The sequence below is a fragment of the Uranotaenia lowii genome, chromosome 1, assembly GCF_029784155.1.
Source record: "Uranotaenia lowii strain MFRU-FL chromosome 1, ASM2978415v1, whole genome shotgun sequence".
Classification (NCBI taxonomy): domain Eukaryota; kingdom Metazoa; phylum Arthropoda; class Insecta; order Diptera; family Culicidae; genus Uranotaenia; species Uranotaenia lowii.
This window is the reverse complement of record NC_073691.1, coordinates 191,002,698-191,021,208: the sequence shown is the minus strand read 5'-3', so window position 1 is coordinate 191,021,208 and position 18,511 is coordinate 191,002,698. Positions and strand designations below refer to the sequence as shown.

The window sequence follows — 18,511 nt, the reverse complement described above, 5'->3', positions numbered from 1 at the left end:
AGCTTATTTAGTATAAATTATGTTTAACTATGCTTAAATCAAAATATTGTTTTTTTTTCAGGTTATCATCCAAAAACTATCCTCATCGAAGGGTCTTTTCCGGTGATTCCAGCTGAAATGCTGTTTCATACAGGGTATCCCCCTGTAAAACCTGCCGGACATCGATCGCCTCAAATAATTTTAATCGGATTTCTGGTAAGAAAGCAGCGTTGGATCAGACGTTCCGACGACATTCACTCGGGTTCAAGCAATGGACTGGAGGATTTTCCGACGGAAAACATGGCTTAATCAGCCCGGATTCTTCTAAACAACGCAAGGGTGGTAGCGTACAGAAAAATGTTGTGTGATATTAGTGTTAAGTGATATTTTCTATTAATTGTTACTAATGTCTGGTGAAAAGGATGTATCTTATCACCGCTACTTTTTCTAATCGTAATGGATGAAATTCTGACTGGATCGATCGACTGTGCACACAACCGAGGATTGCCGTGGAATCCTTCAACAATGGAGCAACTGAACGACCTTGACCTGGCTGACGATATTGTTTTGCCCGCTCAAACACAACCGGACATGCAGAGCAAACTCGACGACCTCACCGATAGTTCCAAGGCAGCAGGTCTCAAAGTCAATGTCAGAAAGACCAAGTCGATGGAGATCAACACAGGAAATCCCCCAGTTTCATGGTAGCTGGGCAACAAGTTGAGAAAGTGGAGTGCTTCCAGTATCTTGGTAGCCAGATAACGCCTGATGGCGGTATCAGGAAAGACATCGAAACCCGGATCAGAAAGGCCCGTTTTGCGTTTGCGAGTCTCCGAAACATCTGGCGGTCACGCCAGATCTCTCTACGAACGAAAATCCGAATCTTCAACTCAAACGTCAAATCCGTATTGCTGTACGGGTGCGAAATTTGGTGCACATATGCGGTGACGACGCGAAAACTGCAAGTATTTGTAAACCGCTGCCTGCGAAATATCATCCGCGCTTAGTGGCCTGGCAACTGGAACTCGAATGAGGAAATACATCACCGGTGTCATCAAAGGGCGCTAGAAATCGAGATTCGGAAACGTAAGTGGAGATGGATTGGGCTTACGTTGCGAAAAGATGAAAACGAGATTTGCAGAGAGGCGCTAGATTGGAATCCAGAAGGACATCGAAGAAGAGGCAGACCCAGAAACTCGTGGCGGCGAAGCCTAGCTTGGCTGGCTTCGGATCGTCCACAGTGGAGGTCTTTTACCACGGCCCTATGCACCGGAGGATCGGCGCGGGATCATTAAGTAAATAAAAAAAAATGCATGACAGCAACTGTTTTTGATAATTTTCCAACGAAAATTAACAAACAAATCAATAGAGCAGAAAAAACAACAGGACATAGCGATCGGATCCAGAAAATTTTTTGTCCGATTATGGTCTGAAAACTGTTAGATTTTGATCGGAAAACTGACCGATTTTGGTCGAAAATTGGTTAGAATTTGGTACGCTTCTTGGTCTGTTTTCGAACCGATTCGGGTTGTACGGACCAAATTCCGATCGGGTACCAAAACGTCAGTTGGGCACCATGACTTGACCATGACAACATATTTTTTGCGTTAAATGTGGGCATATGGTCTGGTTACTGGTCCATTTTTTTTTGGCACAGTGACAATGACGAGAAAAAAATAAATAACATTAAAAATTATCTAAAACTTAAATAAATCAAGGAAAGATAACGATGGTTCCTTATATTTTGATTGCATGTACAGATCGTTGTTTATAGGTCGCTCATTCTAACGCAATAGAATTGACCTCTGCACTGGAATCGGATTGTTGGTAACCAAAAGTAAGTTCCTACCAGTTGAGACAGTTCGAATCGTTTCGTTAGGAAAACATTAACGACAACGCTTCCCTAACGTTTGTTTTCAGTTAACCCATATTTTATCCCCTTAATTGCCTTCTACATAGCTTCGATATCATCAATTGACTTGGCTATGATGGGCGCGCGCGTTGGGTTTCGTCGGCCCCTTCGTTCGTTAGCGCGCAACTGAACGACGATGGGTGCCGTAATTGAATGATAAAAACATTTTTATAAGTCTCGTCGCCGACTGCCGCTGCCTTCGGGGACGGTCGTAATCAGGTTAGGGAAGCGAATGGATTGACATTTGACTTTTGGGGTGGCGGGGTTACACATCTGTCACAACTGAACGGTGTGGTCTGTTTTTATTGAGAGTGAATCTCGATCTCAATTCCGTCCCCTTTCTGTTTGTTATTATTGCCATAATTGCTGTATCGAGATTTGTTTACAATTGTTATTGTCAATCTTTTTCATCTCGAATTAGCCGATATGAAAGATGGATCTGTTTTTATTACTTGATAATATCCTTATCTGAGTGTAGCACGTAATTATTTTTCGAAACACATCTGGCGATCCTGCCAGAGTGATAGACGCAAAATTTCATTGATGTAACTCCCACTTTCAATGTATAAGTTTCGTTGAACGGTTGAACCGCTCAGTTGGGTAATGGATTGAAGCTGATTTACATCAAGAAGCTTTCCATTTGTGGTGTTTGTGACATTCGTTCTAGAAAACCATGGACAGAGGGACCCGAAGCGCTCACGTTTGTCAAACCGATTGTTGTTCCGAATGTGCGGTGGTGGCCTGCATGCACGTGTACCTTCGCTGGTAGCGACAATCGGAATTGCCCGCGTGGGCTGTAATTACCAGTTGAATGTGCGAGTGTGTTGTTATTTACATACATATGTTCGGAAGAGCACAAACAGTTAATAACAAAACGTGTAGAACCATTTTTATACACACCGAAACAAATAGTGACAAAAAGAGCGAGAACTTTCCTTTCCTACAAGTCGAATCGATGTTTATTTTGTGTATTTGGAGAACAACTAAGAATAAAAATCGTAAAATCGTACCAGAAAGTGACTCGGGAGCTAACGCACAGTGACCCCGCATCGGGATTATCAATTTCGGACCAATCCCGCATCGGGTCCATTTTCGGGTGGAAGTTTTTATTGATTCCCAAGATGCTGATGGCTTCAAGTGTCCACTCCAGTTATTATGCTTAGTTTGGTTCCTATTTGGTCATAAAAATCAGGAGCGGGAATTTTTTGGTTACGAATTGAGTTGAGATCTTCAATGGAAAGTTCAGAACAATTTACTGAAACCGAAATCATAGCAAAGGGCCCGCATTTTCGAAAGTGACACGCGTTGACCGCGGTTGATGAAACAACAACACAAGAACTTTCTTTAATGAGTCATCTGTCATCTGAAGGCACGAATATTTGCAAACGAGTAGGCGTTGAACCGGTTGGAAATTGTTTTTGATTCCAGTGCGTACCGCGAGGAAGTCACAACAGTTTTTTTTATGTACATCGGGACATCAGTGATGTGAAATTAGTTTAGGTTTTGGAATAAATTGCCGGAATTTTAAATTCCCAGATAACAGAAACGTTTTGAAAATTATCGAGATTTTTCGCCAAAAATTCTGATGAAGTCATGAACAATCGCTTCGCTTCGACAAATGACAAATGAATGATTGTTATTCCCCATATCGTGGCCTTCGTCCGAAGCAGTTCATCTGATTGACGATAGATTTGAGCAGACAAAACTCACACAACCGTACAGTAGATGCCCATCAATTTCAATCTGGCAACCCGAGTACGGGTTATGGGAAGCAGCCATGAATGCTGCATATGCCAATTGAATTACTTCGCATTTGATTTTTTTGTCTCTTTCCCGCTTCTGGAACCCGACCGCATGATTTCCCGTCCGAAGTTGAGCTTAGAATTAAGGTTTTTAAATAGATTTTTAACTACAGAGTATATTTTATCGCACTGAAAGGGTTCTCCATGAAAGATGAATACGCAAATTTTGGATAATTGATGCATATTTGGTTCTCCGATCCAGGTTTTGAAAATTGATAAAAAATCAAACTACTCCCACGAGAGATAATTTGGTCCTTCGAGCCGGATAGCACCACCTCAAAATCTTCAAAGGTTCTACGTCTCAATTTTCAAGTGATATCAAAACAATCGTTTATGGACCCTTTAACGAAGTAGCCAATAATTTTCCGCACAACACTGGTCCTTCGAACCGGATTCAATTTACAATAATTGTTGTTTTTTAAAAGTCAAAAAGTCAACTTTTATAGTTTTTCGAGCCGAGCTTACCTTTCTGCAGAATCTCCAGATGCTCCCACAGGATATCACCGGTGAAGGGCGGCGCAATGGCTAGAAAACCCTCCCGCCCGAGACCGATGATGTCCCGGCCGCTCATCTTCAGGAACGGTTCCTTGATGTTGACGCCTTCCAGCGAAAACTCCTTGATCGACCAGTTCAGCCAGATGATCACGTGTTCCGGGGTCCATTGTCGCGGATCTAGATGAAATAGAGAGGTTAGAGGTCAAAAGTAAATATTCACTTAAAAATAAAAATAAAAATTTCAGACAGAAAAAAAAACAAAAACGCATACCCTTGAAATCAAAACAAAACTCGGTGGTGACGGTCGTTTTGTCTTACCATTTTTCAAGTTCAAACCTCACGATGGGGAGTTTCACACGCAAGTCCCATTCATTCATTCATTCATTTGTTTGTTCACTCACTGGTTTTGGCAGCCAGCAGTGGTACAGACACACAAAGGCTCGTAAAAATTAATAATTACAAAGTGATTGGGTGGCATCCACCAGCCCAGGCCTCATTTCTGATGAGATGCCACCACAGTTGTTTTGATGCATCGTTCTTGAACGGCAACTTGAATGACTCAGTCAGTCAGTCTCGGAAGATGTCTGTCTGGCAGGGTCAGTCACACACAAAGACACACTGACTGTAGGCTACTGGGCCGAGAACAATAGAAATCAATTACTTTGACATTGAAAAAAAAACACACAGTGTTGAGCTGCGTCTGCCGCCCAACTTTTGGGTGCTGCTCACAGACAGAGACGGTGTCATTATTTTTCAATGGCAGCAAATTTACAGCAGCGCCTCTCGCTGACTGACTCGGTGCAAGGCTGATCCCTTCTTTTTTTTATTTTCGCATTCACTATGAACAGAAGGAGTTTTAATGCAAATTTAAGTTTACAAGAAAAAAAAATCATTTTGGTCCTTCGAACCGGATTCAATCAATCAATTACAACATTTTTCAAAAATTTAATAAGTGGAGGTAGTTTCTGCTTATTTGGTCCAGATAATTTTGGTAAGCGCTTAAGGCTTATCCGAGCAAGAAATGTATTGGTCCTTTGAACCGGATTTGATCCAAAACTGAAATGTTTTATTTCGAGCTAAATCTGTTTCGTGAAGTTTTTTTACATTTATGTGGTCCTTCTGGTCAATTTTAGTCCTTAACTAAACAACTGTAAACGACAATTTTTGTTGTGATGGAACCTTCGGCGATAATCAAAAGATCGTAGGTCAAGTTCACAGCTAATTGCTGTTACGGCCTAGGAAAACTTACATTCTCACACCGGCCTCAAAATCTAACGTATAGCTTCTTTAATATAGCGGCCTAAACTTCATACCTATCTTCCCGATTTTTTTGTTTCTCCAACAACTAACCGAAGGAAACGCCGAACAAACGAAAGATCGAATGCAAATCCGAGTGATATGAAAATTCGTTTTGTCTAAACCGCATCGCGCTCATTCACCGGACACACATACACACATATCGAAAACGCACTCTCAAAACTTTTCCCATCCCTTAACCGGCTGTCTTTTTTTTTGTGTGTGATGTTAAACCTTTGTGCAGATTTATTCCGGTATGTTTGATTTGCTAAAATCTCAAGTTTAAAATCTCCGTCCTCGGTGCCTTTAAAACAAGGCAGCAAAAAAGGCTGACATAAACGAAACCTTCAAGCAGCTACCCTGCAACTTGACGGGCGAACTTCATCATCGTCGTTTGGTTTTGTTGTTGTTACAATCTTATTAACGTACATATAACAAAAAATAATCTTAAAGTTGCGATCAATTTCGCACCATGGCCCGAGAGAGAGTGTGTGTGTGTATGAGCGAGTGAGCGTCTTTGTCGTAAAAGATGTATGCAAATGTGAATCTCCCCACCTTCCTGATGCGAGTGAAGTTTAATTATCTTTATTCTGCTAAATTAAAAAGGCAGGTTTTCATCCTCAACTTTTGAAGCTGTTTTGAAGTTTGGGTTCCAGAATGATCGTTTGAATGGATCTTGACTATTTCTGGATAGGCCTAAGCCAAAAGAGACAATCGAATGGATCTTGACAGAAGAAAATATTAAAAAATAACTCACTAGTAGGGATTTGAAGTTTTACTCAAATGACCGAATTTGAATCCGGTTCAAAGATCCACTTGAACAGAACAAATGTCATTCCAAAAAGAAACTGTTTAGTTCAAAGGACCCAATTGATCAAATTTGAATCCGGTTCGAAGGACCACGGAAATCTAACTAGAACGTAACTCTAGAAAACGAATTCAGTTTGTATTGTATTTTACAGTTAGGATTAAAGTATCCAATCCAAGAGACAAACGAATAGATCTTGACAGAAAAAAAAATTAAAAAATAACTCACTAGACAAAGTAGGGAATCGAAGTTTTACTCGAATCAATGGTTGGAAAATCGCTCAAGAAAAGCAATCAGGAATGGTTTCTAGCTAGAATGATGCTTCCTCCGAGTGCTGTGATACGCACGTGGTAAAAGTACCCATTGAACATATGTCGAAAATCAACACTAACTTGATACAAGAAGATATACCATGCCCCATCGGAGGCTACCGTTGCTATTCGTCACGTGGCTTATCGACGGTGATCGACATACTTGGTGATACATTTTGAACGTCGCTCCCTCAATCATTCCCGAACGTCTATCCTCGCATCATTGTTGATAATGCTCGTTATTGATAGACGATCATTAATGTTTCAAAAGGAAAAATCTGAATAAATACCAGGACTACATGTTCAAAAAAGCTGTAGCACATGCTGGACAGTTCATTGCGGTTACCTAGTCATGTTTTTGTCCTTCTAGGCAAAGCGAAAAATAAAAAATCATCTGATAGCCTACATAGATCGCTCAGAACGGATATATATCAGTTATGATCCTAAAGGTTGAACGTCGTCAAGGGAAAGAAATCAGCATGGAGACGTTCGTTGCTGATAGTCTGCGTCCTTTTTTACCTCATCATGTATCGCAAAAGTGTTTCAAATACGGAAGCGTCGTTGTCATGCATGATTGTTTGTATGATTTGGTTGAAGAAGGAAAATTTGACTGCTTTGATTTTTTGGCTCTGAATGTAGTCAAGCATGACTCGGTGAAAATGATTGATTTTGGGAAGACTAACTCGAATGACCGAATTTTCATCCGGTTCAAAGATCCACTTGAACAGAACAAATGTCATTCCAAAAAGAAACTGTTTAGTTCAAAGGACCCAATTGATCAAATTTGAATCCGGTTCGAAGGACCACGGAAACCTAACTAGCACCTTACTCTAGAAAACGAATTCAGTGTGTATTGTATGTTACAGTTAGGATTAAAGTATCCAATCGAAGAGACAATCGAATGGATCTTGACAGAAGAAAATATTAAAAAATAACTCACTAGACAAAGTAGGGATTCAAAGTTTTACTCAAATGACCGAATTTGAATCGGGTTCAAAGATCTACTTGAACAGAACAAACATCATTCCAAAAAGCACCTGTTTAGTTCAAAGGACCCAATTGATCAAATTTGAATCCGGTTCCAATGACCACGGAAACCTAGCTAGAACCTTACTCTAGAAAACGAATTCAGTTTGTATTGTATATTACAGTTTGGATTAAAGTATCCAATCGAAGAGACAATCGAATTGATCTTGACAGAAGAAAATATTAAAAAATAACTCACTAGACAAAGTAGGGATTCGAAGTTTTACTCAAATGACCGAATTTGAATCGGGTTCAAAGATCTACTTGAACAGAACAAACATCATTCCAAAAAGAAACTGATTAGTTCTAAGGAAATTGATCAAATTTGAATCCGGTTCGAAGGACCACGGAAATCTAACTAGAACGTAACTCTAGAAAACGAATTCAGTTTGTATTGTATTTTACAGTTAGGATTAAAGTATCCAATCCAAGAGACAAACGAATAGATCTTGACAGAAGAAAATATTAAAAAATAACTCACTAGACAAAGTAGGGAATCGAAATTTTACTCGAATGACCAAATTTGAATCGGGTTCAAAGATCCAAGTGTCATTCCAAAAAAAACTGTTTAGTTCAAAGGACCCAATTGATCGAATTTGAATCCGGTTCGAAGGACCACGGAAACCTAACTAGAACCTAACTCTAGAAGACGAATTCAGTTTGTATTGTATATTACAGTTAGGATTAAATTATCCACTGGAGATCCCGATATAATTGAGTTTTTAAGTTTATGACGTTTCGACAAATTTTGTTCACCATTATCAAGGAAATGATCCCCTGATAATTCTTTCAAAAAAAAAGAACTCAAACTGGTCCAAACTTTGAGTATTTCAAGAACATAGTTGCTCGATCTACATCAGCTCAAAAATGCTTGAATGAACTTTGACAGGTGAAGACAATAAACCTCGTTCAAGAACTATTCGGTTGTTTTCCTCAACATAATGAATTTAAGTTCAGTTAAGGAACACAGAACAAACCTCATTTCATAAATTTTCGTTTGATATTTTATTTTCAAAGCACCAAGTTTGAATCTGCTTCGAAGGACCACGGAAACCTAATTAAAACCTTACTCTAGAAGACGAATTAAGTTTGTATTCTATTTTACAGTTAGGATTAAATTATCCACTGGAGATCTCGATATTATTGGGTTTTTAAGTTTATGACTTTTTAACAGATTTTAGTGACCATTATCAACAAAATGATCCCCTGAAAATTCTTTTTAAAAAGCAACTCAAACTGGTCCAAACTTCGAGTATTTCGAGAACATGGTTGCATCCTTTAAATCGCGTGCTCATAACAGCATTTTGGTTTAATCACGATTAACACATCTGGTGAAAATTAAAAATAGTATTAACATGTCGCTTTTTTGAGTTATTGACATTTTTTCTTCATTTTCATTTGGTGTATACAGGGACTTTTAGATGGAACGTTCTAGATGTTCTGTATTTATTTTCAAAGTTTAACCATTCACGGAGACTGTGGAGCTGTTTATGTGGTCCTTCGAACCCGATAAAAATTCACAAATTTAAACGATCATTTTAAAAAGTTGCTGTCGGTTCGAAGGACCAAAATAATCTGGCCCTTCCAACCGGAAACAACCTTTCAACTATTTCACCTGCCATACTCCACCCAGCAAGCAAGACCAAACAAAATAATCATTTATGGTGCTACTCTTGCAGTGGGATAAACGTTTCGACTGTTTGAACTTGGTCTTCTTCAAGGGAGTTTGACTGATTATTTGAAATATTTTTTTGTTTCACTGACATTTTATTCAATGTCAAAGTGAAAACCAATAAATTTACATTACTTCCGACGTTTCGGTCTTTTCCTTGAAGTTCTTCAAGGGAATGTTCAGATTTTGAAATCTTTAAAAGAAAATTTAGTTTTACCTTATACCAAAATAATCTGGTCCTTCGAACCGGACAATCTTTCAACTATTTTACCTGCCACACTCCATCCAAGCAAGACCGTACAAAAAAAAACTTTTCTTTGAGCTATTCTTGCACTGGGTTCAAAGTTTCGACTGTTTGATCTCGATCTTCTTCAAGGGAGTCTGATTGGTTATTTGAAATATTTTTTTGTTTCACTGACATTTTATTAAATGTCAGAGTGAAAATCAGTAAATTTTCATTATTTCCGACGTTTCGGTCTTTTCCTTGAAGTTCTTCAAGGGATTGTTCAGATTTTGAAAACTTCAAGAGGATTTAGTTTTACCTTATACCAAAAAAATCTGGTCCTTCGAACCGGAAACAACTTTTTAACTGTTTTACCTGCCATACTCCATTCAAGCAAGACCAAAAAAAACAATCTTTGTTGGAGCTACTCTTGAACTGGGATCAACGTTTCTACTGTTTGAACTTGTTCTTCTTCAAGGTAGTATGATTGATTATTTGAAATATTTTCTTTGTTTCACTGATATTTTATTAAATGTCAAAGTGAAAACCAGTAAATTTACATTACTTCCGACGTTTCGGTCTTTTCCTTCAATTTTTTCAAGAGAATGTTTAAATTTTGAAAACTTTAAAAGAGAATTTAGTCTTACCTTATACAAACACAATCTGGTCCTTCGAACCGGAAACAAATTTTCAACTATTTTACCTGCCATACTCCATCCAAGCAAGACCAAACAAAACAATCTTTTTTTGGAGCTAGTCTTGAACTGGGATCAACGTTTCGACTGTTTGATCTCGATCTTCTTCAAGGGAGTCTGATTGGTTATTTGAAATATTTTTTGTTTCACTGACATTTTATTCAATGTCAAAGAAAAAATATATGGAAAATAGTAAATTTCATTACTTTCGACGTTTCGGTCTTTTCCCTGAACTCCTTAAGGCAAATGTTAAGATTTTAAAATGTTTAAAAGAGCATTTCGTCTTACCTTTGGTAATTTTATAGTTCTGCACCACCTTCTCCCAGGAGGCAAAGGACGCGTACAGGACCTCGGTTAGCTTCTTGTTCGTTCCCGGCGTAAGCGGGGGCATCTGCGTCGGAACATCTTTAGGAAGAAAGGAAAAACAAAAAAACGGCAATTAGCAATCGCGTTTAAACGTTGATTTCGCGGGTGCGGAAAACATGAATCCTAACATGATTGCGCCGAGCGACGCGGCTAAGAGCTGCAAAGTGTAATGTTTTTAGTACAATTTTACGGCCCATTTAGTGGTCGTTTTGTGTTCGCGGGTTTGTTGTTGCTTTGGTTAAACGCCTGCTGCAACAAATCGGATCTGGATTGCTGCTGGAAGATCACTGACTGGGACCCGAGGCATGGCCTACTACACTCTATACCAACAACTTTAACGACTTACGCGGGCGAAAGAAATGGAATCTCGCGCTTCAGGAGTTATCGATTCAAGGCGAATTAGTAACAGTGGCGCACGCGAGGAGTGTCGAATTTCACTCTCTGGAGTGCTCGTAATTTGGGGCCCTTCTAGGGGAATCGACACGGTAGCTCCCGACAAAATTCATCAAACGGGAAACAAGGGAATCGGATTGTTTGGACCGGGCGGCGTCTTGGTGCGTAACTTTGCACAGGGGCCATAACGAAAAAGCTGAAGGCTGAATTTCGCGCATACACATTTCGTTTCGGGGGAAGTTCTCAAATGAGATCAATTGGCACTTGGGTTTTTAGTGCCGCGCGGTCATTCTAAGCGAAGCACTGTAACTAATGCGGCGGACAAACGCCGGACGAGCGACGACCCGGCTTTGAAAGATGAAGATGATGATGATGGGTAATAAAAATTAAAACCTTGTAAATCATAATACGATTTTCTGGAGGCAGTTTTAAGAGTCCGGAAGTGCTTTCGGGCCCGTCCACCGTTCGACGGTTTCTCGCTTCATCATGTGATGATGATGTTTTTGCTTTCTTACTGTTCTTCTCGTGGTTTGGTCCAGGTTCGGGCCTCTCCCGGGAAGATGATGGACCACTTTCCCGCTGTTCTGCTGATCCATTTCAGGTTCAGGTACGTTTTGAAAAAAAAAAGACAACTTAAGAGGCACTTCCGCGGAAAGACTTAGGGATCCCAACCTTTGAGATGGTTCATTTTCATTTGCAATAGTTGAACAGTTCGAGCGAATAGCTGTTGTTAAAGTTAAACCGTTTTCAATAATTTTAAATAGCTACGTAAGGGACAATATTTCCCATAAAATGTGTGTAATTTGAGCGAAATTGGCTCGTTCGATTTCTCTGAAACCATGCGAACAGAAAAATCAGCATACAAATATACACACAATTCAGATTCAGTTGTACAACGTTTCAATTTTATCATTATGAATCTTTTAAAAAAGGAATAAAATATATTCTTAAAATGAAAAAAATACCATCCCTACCGATCCCTTTTGGAGCAGCACGTGGGATTTCCGATCGACCTTTTCGTCGGGCTCCCTCCATTCGACGACGGGCTGCTGTTGTCAAAACCCATTCATGATTTTCGAGAGGAGCTACCCTGATCGGCACCACAAAACGAGGTGGAAAACATAAGGCAAAATATAAAAACACAGAAGAAAAAAAAACACAGACGACAAGACACACATTATTGCTCCGGAAAAAAGCCCCAGATGATCCCAGGAGGCGCGTGAGTTAATCGGATTGCTACGATGGGATGAATGAATGAATGAATGAACGACTGAATGGGCATTATAGGAAGTGCCTCCGCTATGGCAGAAGAGCGTGATCGTCCAGTCCATCCAATCGGTCAGGTCCGACCAACTACTCTTGGCTACTTGGATGAGCTGGTTGGTGTTATTTTTTTTCTTTCTCGAGTTTATTTTTATGAATGAACGAAAGAAAGGAGGCGAAACATCTTAACCGAAAAGCCTACTGCGTTCGTTCGTTCGTTCCCCGGAGGCTGCCCTCGAGAGTACTTCTTCACGTTTTGGGGTCTCCTCGAAATTGACGGTTAAATAGCTTGAAATTATGTACGGAAAATTGAAATTTAACGGATTTTTAGGAAATATTAATCCAAAATGAGCCACTTCTTCATCAGCTTCTTCGGAGAGAGAAAATGAGAAAACTTAAACATAAAAATTGGTGGATTCTGTGCGCGGGTTAGCTGACGAAGAAGCGATTATCTGACGTTTGCTCTGTTTACAGTGATGGGGCTTTTTTTTAACAAAGACAAGGGGAGGCTTATCTGCCGATTAATTGGGCTGGGCAGACGGGGGAGAACGGGAGCAATGAGTATGCGCAAACAAGACGCGCTTGTAAATCGAAGTAATTGGATTGGACGAAACAAAACCGAAAAGAATTAGTTCAAATTGTTTTAATTCGTTCCGCACAGTTTGCTAGGGACACGTGTGTGTTTTGTGTATTTATTTACGCACTTTGACAGATCGGGAGGCTGCGGGGACACAATCTATTATGTCTGGATTCTGAGGGTAAGATAATCATGTACAAAGCAAATTATTTTTTAGGGCCATCTTAACTGAGACGCTTGCTGTTGGAACTCACTTCGTTTTAAGGAGTTTATTCTATATCGGAATTTTCGCAACGGGAAATATATAATGAGTAACCGAGCCAGTCTCTTCAAAACACCTTGTAATTCATTCGGAAAATTGTAACAGAAAAGGTTAAAAATCGTTCCGTTATTCAGGGAAAAGGCTTAACGATTGTTTGGCAAATTGCATTTGAAGCGCTTATGAGACCACCTTACTTAACTCGCCTTGGTTAGTGTGCTCGATTTTTCTTATAATATTTGAGTTAGAGCAGTTTTAATTTAATCGAAAAGGATAAAGAAAGAAAACACCAGATGTGATACATTGATTGGTATGCTTGACTCAAAATTGACGATTTTGGCACTTGCACCCTTTTGATCCTGGGAGCCTTATTTGGTCTATTTTTTCCGACAGGGTATTTTAAGGCCAAATTAAACGGAATATAATAAAAAGACAAAATTTACCGGGATAAAAAGGTGAACGTTCGTGAAACCAAAACAGGTAACTTGTAACTCTTTGAGGTGAAACTCAACTCACAGTGAGGTAAAGTTTACCTGAATCGAGCTAAAAAAGGGTTAGTTGGTCAGAAAACTGTCCGATTTAGGTCGGAAAACTGTCAGATTTAGGTCGGAAAACTGTTAGATTTTGGTAGGAAATCTAACCGATTTCGGTCTGGAAACGACCCGGTTGTTTCGACAGTTCACTCGCAAAAAATTATCGTCGTCAAGAATGTTGTGTCACCAGGGCACTGAATTGGTCCAAATTCGGTTGGATTTTTAGCCTATTTTCGGACCGATTCACGGGTTGAACGGACCGAAATCCGACCGACTTTTCGATCCGGGGTCTAGTGACTTGACACTCGATTTCGTTTGCTGGATAATTTCTCCAGCAGTACGGTTCGTACGGTACGGTTCATCAGGACCCGGATCGGAGCGCATCTGACAATCGGACCGATTACTGTCATAAGAAAGCTTATCAGTTAAAAAAACGTCCAATTTTCGTCCGGCGTCGAAAACAAGACTAACAGGTAAAATCGGTCCCGATTTGGTTTGAATTCGGTCAGTTTTTCTTGGCCGAATTGACGCGACGCGTCGTCTAGTTTTGAAACGTCACCGCGATTTCAATTATAGCAATCATGTTTTTTTATAAGACATAATTTTTTTTTTACTGGTACCATTCCCAACAAACATTTTTGCTGGTTAAAAACGCCAATTCTCTGATCGTATGCTGTGTTAAGGTGCTGGTTGCTGTTTCAGCTTTCTGGCTGAAGAAAGAAATACTTCAGCGCTGTTTCAGCGTGTAAGGAAGTTTTATTTCAGCCAATAGAAAGTAGGGGAAAATTGGTTGAAGAATAACTCGTTCAGCCTTTGTCCAACCATTTTTGACACCATTCAAATTTGACAGCCGTCAGCTGTACAAGGGCACAGAGAACAGACATCGGGCCCCGAACAAAAATTTTTTGAAATCGTGTGTGAGAATACCCACCTAAGTTTCAAACCAAATTCGTAAGTGGACTAACATCCATAAGATGTCGCTACCAGTACACATATTTTTCCATTTTTTCGACACGCTTAGAAATTAATACTCATAGCTTATCTCAAATGAGGCCATTGCAATGTATGAGAGTAACACAACTTTTTGTGTGATAAATTTTAAGAACATCTTGATTTAAAAAAAAATGCAAATCATATTTCAATCATACTTTAATCGCTGTCATATGTCCCAGCATATGCCCCATATTGTTCAATCAATATTGGCGCTGAATTGAAAGTTGAATTCCAAGTTTTAAAGTATGTCTGTCATTAAATAGTTTTCTATAACAGAGAATGTGAACATAAATGTTATAATTGTTAATTATGGGTCGGTATTCCGGTTGATGGTATCTTGTAACTCATGTTTATAAATAACTTAAATCATTTCTACTGATTACTAACAAGTTACATGAGTTACAAGTCCTCATATATCGATCTCAGGTAACATCAACCAGCATATCGAGTCATAGTTTACAATTATAACATTTATGTTCACATTTTCTGTTCTAGAAAACTGTTAACTGATAGTAAAATCCCAACACATACTTTAACACTTGGAATTCAACTTTCAATTCAGCGCCAAAATTGTTTGAACAATATGGGGCATCTGATAGCGTTCAATTGTGATTGAAATATGATTTGCATTTTTTTTTTAATCATGATGTTTTAAAATTTATTACACCGAAATTCGTGTTACTGTCATACATTGCACTGGCCTTCTTTGAGATAAGCGATGAGTATTAATTTCTAAGCGTGTCGAAAAAATGAAAACAAAAATAGGTGTACCGGTAGCGACATCTTATGTATGTTAGTCCACTTACGCATTTGGTTTGAAACTTAGGTTGGTATTCAAACACACGTGTTGAGCTCCAGCTCGAACTCTGTTCTCTGTGACAAGGGTAACTTCGAAAGCGCCTTTCAGCAACAACAAACTTTCTGTTAATCATAATGTCATGACTTCGAATGGATCAAAATAAATTATCTTTTTAATCTTCTAATTATTCGAAATTTCTTACTTCGCTTGATAAAATGGCCTAGCCGGGAAATTTCCATTTTATTCTCGAAGAAATTTCAATTTCTTCATATGAAATTGACTTTGGTTGAGAGATATTTCGGTCGCTTAAGAGCGACACTTTTCTGATCCTACGCAGAATGCATGGTTGGTTCTGCCTTCTGCGGCATGAGACCAACAAGTCGTAGGTTCAAAGTTCGAGACGTTCAAACGAAAAAAAAAAAATAACACGGGAGGGGAAAAGTAGCTGGCAAACATACATCGGTCAACATTCTTTTTGTTTTTTTTTTGTTGATCCGTCAATTGACGTTTCATGTCATCTTCGCTGATTAATTTCTCCAAATCTCGATGTTTAAGGGCTGAACAGCAGCTTCTCCCTGAATTTTGGTTGCCTTCTTTCAGCAAGATAGCTGATTTAAAATTAGAACTAAACAATGTTTCAGCGATTGTTCAGCAAAAAATGTTTGTTGGGATTCTCGACGTAAAGCGAATTTTCTTACAAAAACTTTCTCAGGTAAGTTTTTTGATTAAATTTGTTTAAAGTATAAATAAGAACAAAAATAAAATTTTCCAGGCTATGATACCAGCGGGGACACTTCGCAAGGCCAGCAGAACATGGGTTATCTAAATCCCCTTCATCAAAGGTGTCAGTCATCCGAAAGTTCTCCTGGATAATCATCACACGTCTAATCGGATGTTTCGTGATATTTCATATGTTTTATATTTATATGTTTATAAATGTGAGGTATGTGTTATGTAGATGTTAAATAAAATGCATGCAAAATTCAAATAGTTTATGAATTTACAATGGCAGTAAAATTAAATTTGGGTTAAGAAAACAAACCTCTGGGACCTGGGATCTGACCGAATTTGGTCTGGAAATCCGGACTGAATTCGGTCTGGAATTCCGGACAGAATTCGGTCTGGAAATCCGGACCAATTGTTTTGAAAGTTTGTTTTGGCAACGCGTCGCCTCGTCGGGAAACTTCTGTCACCAGAGCACTGAATCCGTCCGAATTCGGTTGGATTTCTCGTAAGATTTCTAACCGATTTACGGGTTGAACGGACCGAAATCCAACCGATTTTGGTTCGATTTTTCGATCCGGGGAGGATCGGTCCGAAATAGGATACTGTTTTGGTCCGAAATCGCCCGAAAATGAAACACTTTTTCGGACGACGCAAGCCCTGTCAAGAAAAGTTGCCCGGTTTCGAATTAAAACCGAACCGAATCGTAAAGACAGCCTTTATTTTTAACAATAATCGGTCCGATGGAACAATCACAACCGATCTAGGAAGAAGTGATCTTCGATATCGCTCTTCATAAAACTATCTCTTGTACTGTTTATCGAGTATTAAAACTCGACGTTTTACAAAAGTGTATGCGTGTATGATTCTTCGTGTCCAAAAATAACAATTCTTGACATTTAGGGCGAAACTGGAATGGCCGATTTAGCTCATTTTGGCTCAAATTTTGGAGAAAATAGTCTTTTAGGAAGTCCCAGATTTTTTTTGTATTGTATTTCAAGTGTGTTGAAAATGGATTTATTCAAGATTCAACTTTTAAAGTGTGTGGTTATCAATCACCCAAGTTAAGTCGGAGTCATCTCTGACGGAATTTTTGCGTTCTGCGTTTTATATTCGCTGTGGATTTTCTCTTTGCTGGACCCACCGCCGTGGAATGCATCGAGTTACACTACATTTCACCAAACGACCCCAACAAAGTTGCCGCCAGCGTTTTTCCGACCTGTCACGGGACACATTTCCACGAGACCTTGTCTAGTTAGTTGATGGGGAGGGGCCTCAAGTTTCCTATAATTAGAATACCGCCATCGACGCACAAGAAAGAGCACAAACGATTTTATTTGGTTTGGGATGTGGATAAATGATTTCATCAAACCGAGCCGCCGCGCCATGCCGCTTAGCTTTCGGTCCGATTCGGTCGTTTTTCCGACCGATGAAGATTTGATTTTTTTTCGCCTTTTTTTTTCATTTCTCTTACTCGAATCGACTCATTTGGAAGTTTTTTTGGCTGTGGCGGGGCGACGCTTCCCAAAAAAGCAAACAAGGACCAAGTGGTTGAGATCATGGTGGTCAAGACCACCACAACAGCGGCAGCCGCCCGCAAATGTGGCGGAAAAGCGGCAAATTATTACACGATAATCAATTTCGGGTCGGTGTTTTGGGGTCCACCGGCAAAACATTCGACAAAAATTTTGGGTGGCTACAAGTGCGCACTCCACCCCCCATCATCGGGCGGGCGAGTGGGACACGGTGTAATTAAATTTCGATGTTTTTTCCCCAGGTTTTCTCGGGCGGCCGGCTTCACCATGAATGGATGGACCGGCAAATTCGGAGAAAATTTCTATTTGATGTCCGATTTTTCGCCGCTTTGTTCTGTTTGGTCCCGGTTCCACCACCATCTGGTGGCGGCGCTGCTGAAAGATGGATGGAGGCGTGAACACCCGGGAGGCCAAATTGGACGCCTTTGAAGACAAACAGCTTCTGGTGGGTCCCTCGACTGCTCGAATCAAAAATCTGTTGTTTACATCAATACGGTCTCTTTATTTACCAGTCAGTTTTTTGGCAAACGAACGAATCCCACCAAACTAAATTGCGTCTTTTTCACTTCGAAAAATTTTGCCTTTGATTAGCCATCCGGAAATTGAATCCGCTTTGTAGCGGCAGCGCTCCTCGCTAGGCTAGAGGCTATGTGTGTGGTGCCGCAACTGCTCGCTCCCCAATCTCTCGTTCTTGGTATTCCGTCGCCAGCCCGGGTGAAATTCCAAAACACCATGCCCTTCAGAAAGTAATTTATCAAGTAGTTTTCCAAGCGGAACGAAAGTAAATAACATCGGTGAGCGACGTCGTACTCCCTCTCGGTAGGGATGGGATGGGACGCGGATCGGACCGA

General features: G+C 39.8%; 1 protein-coding gene across 4 annotated transcripts in view; it reads right to left on the bottom strand.

Moving 5' to 3' along the window:
* LOC129741324 (ETS-like protein pointed) overlaps positions 1-18,511 on the bottom strand; it is a 262,248-nt gene that overhangs the window by 49,808 nt on the left and 193,929 nt on the right. For all 4 annotated transcript variants that reach the window (XM_055733047.1, XM_055733051.1, XM_055733062.1 and 1 more), the window contains 2 exons: positions 10,508-10,624; positions 4,159-4,365 (listed from right to left, as the gene is read on the bottom strand). In XM_055733047.1, coding sequence (XP_055589022.1) covers positions 4,159-4,365; positions 10,508-10,624 — 324 coding nt within the window. The remainder of the gene's footprint in view (positions 1-4,158; positions 4,366-10,507; positions 10,625-18,511) is intronic.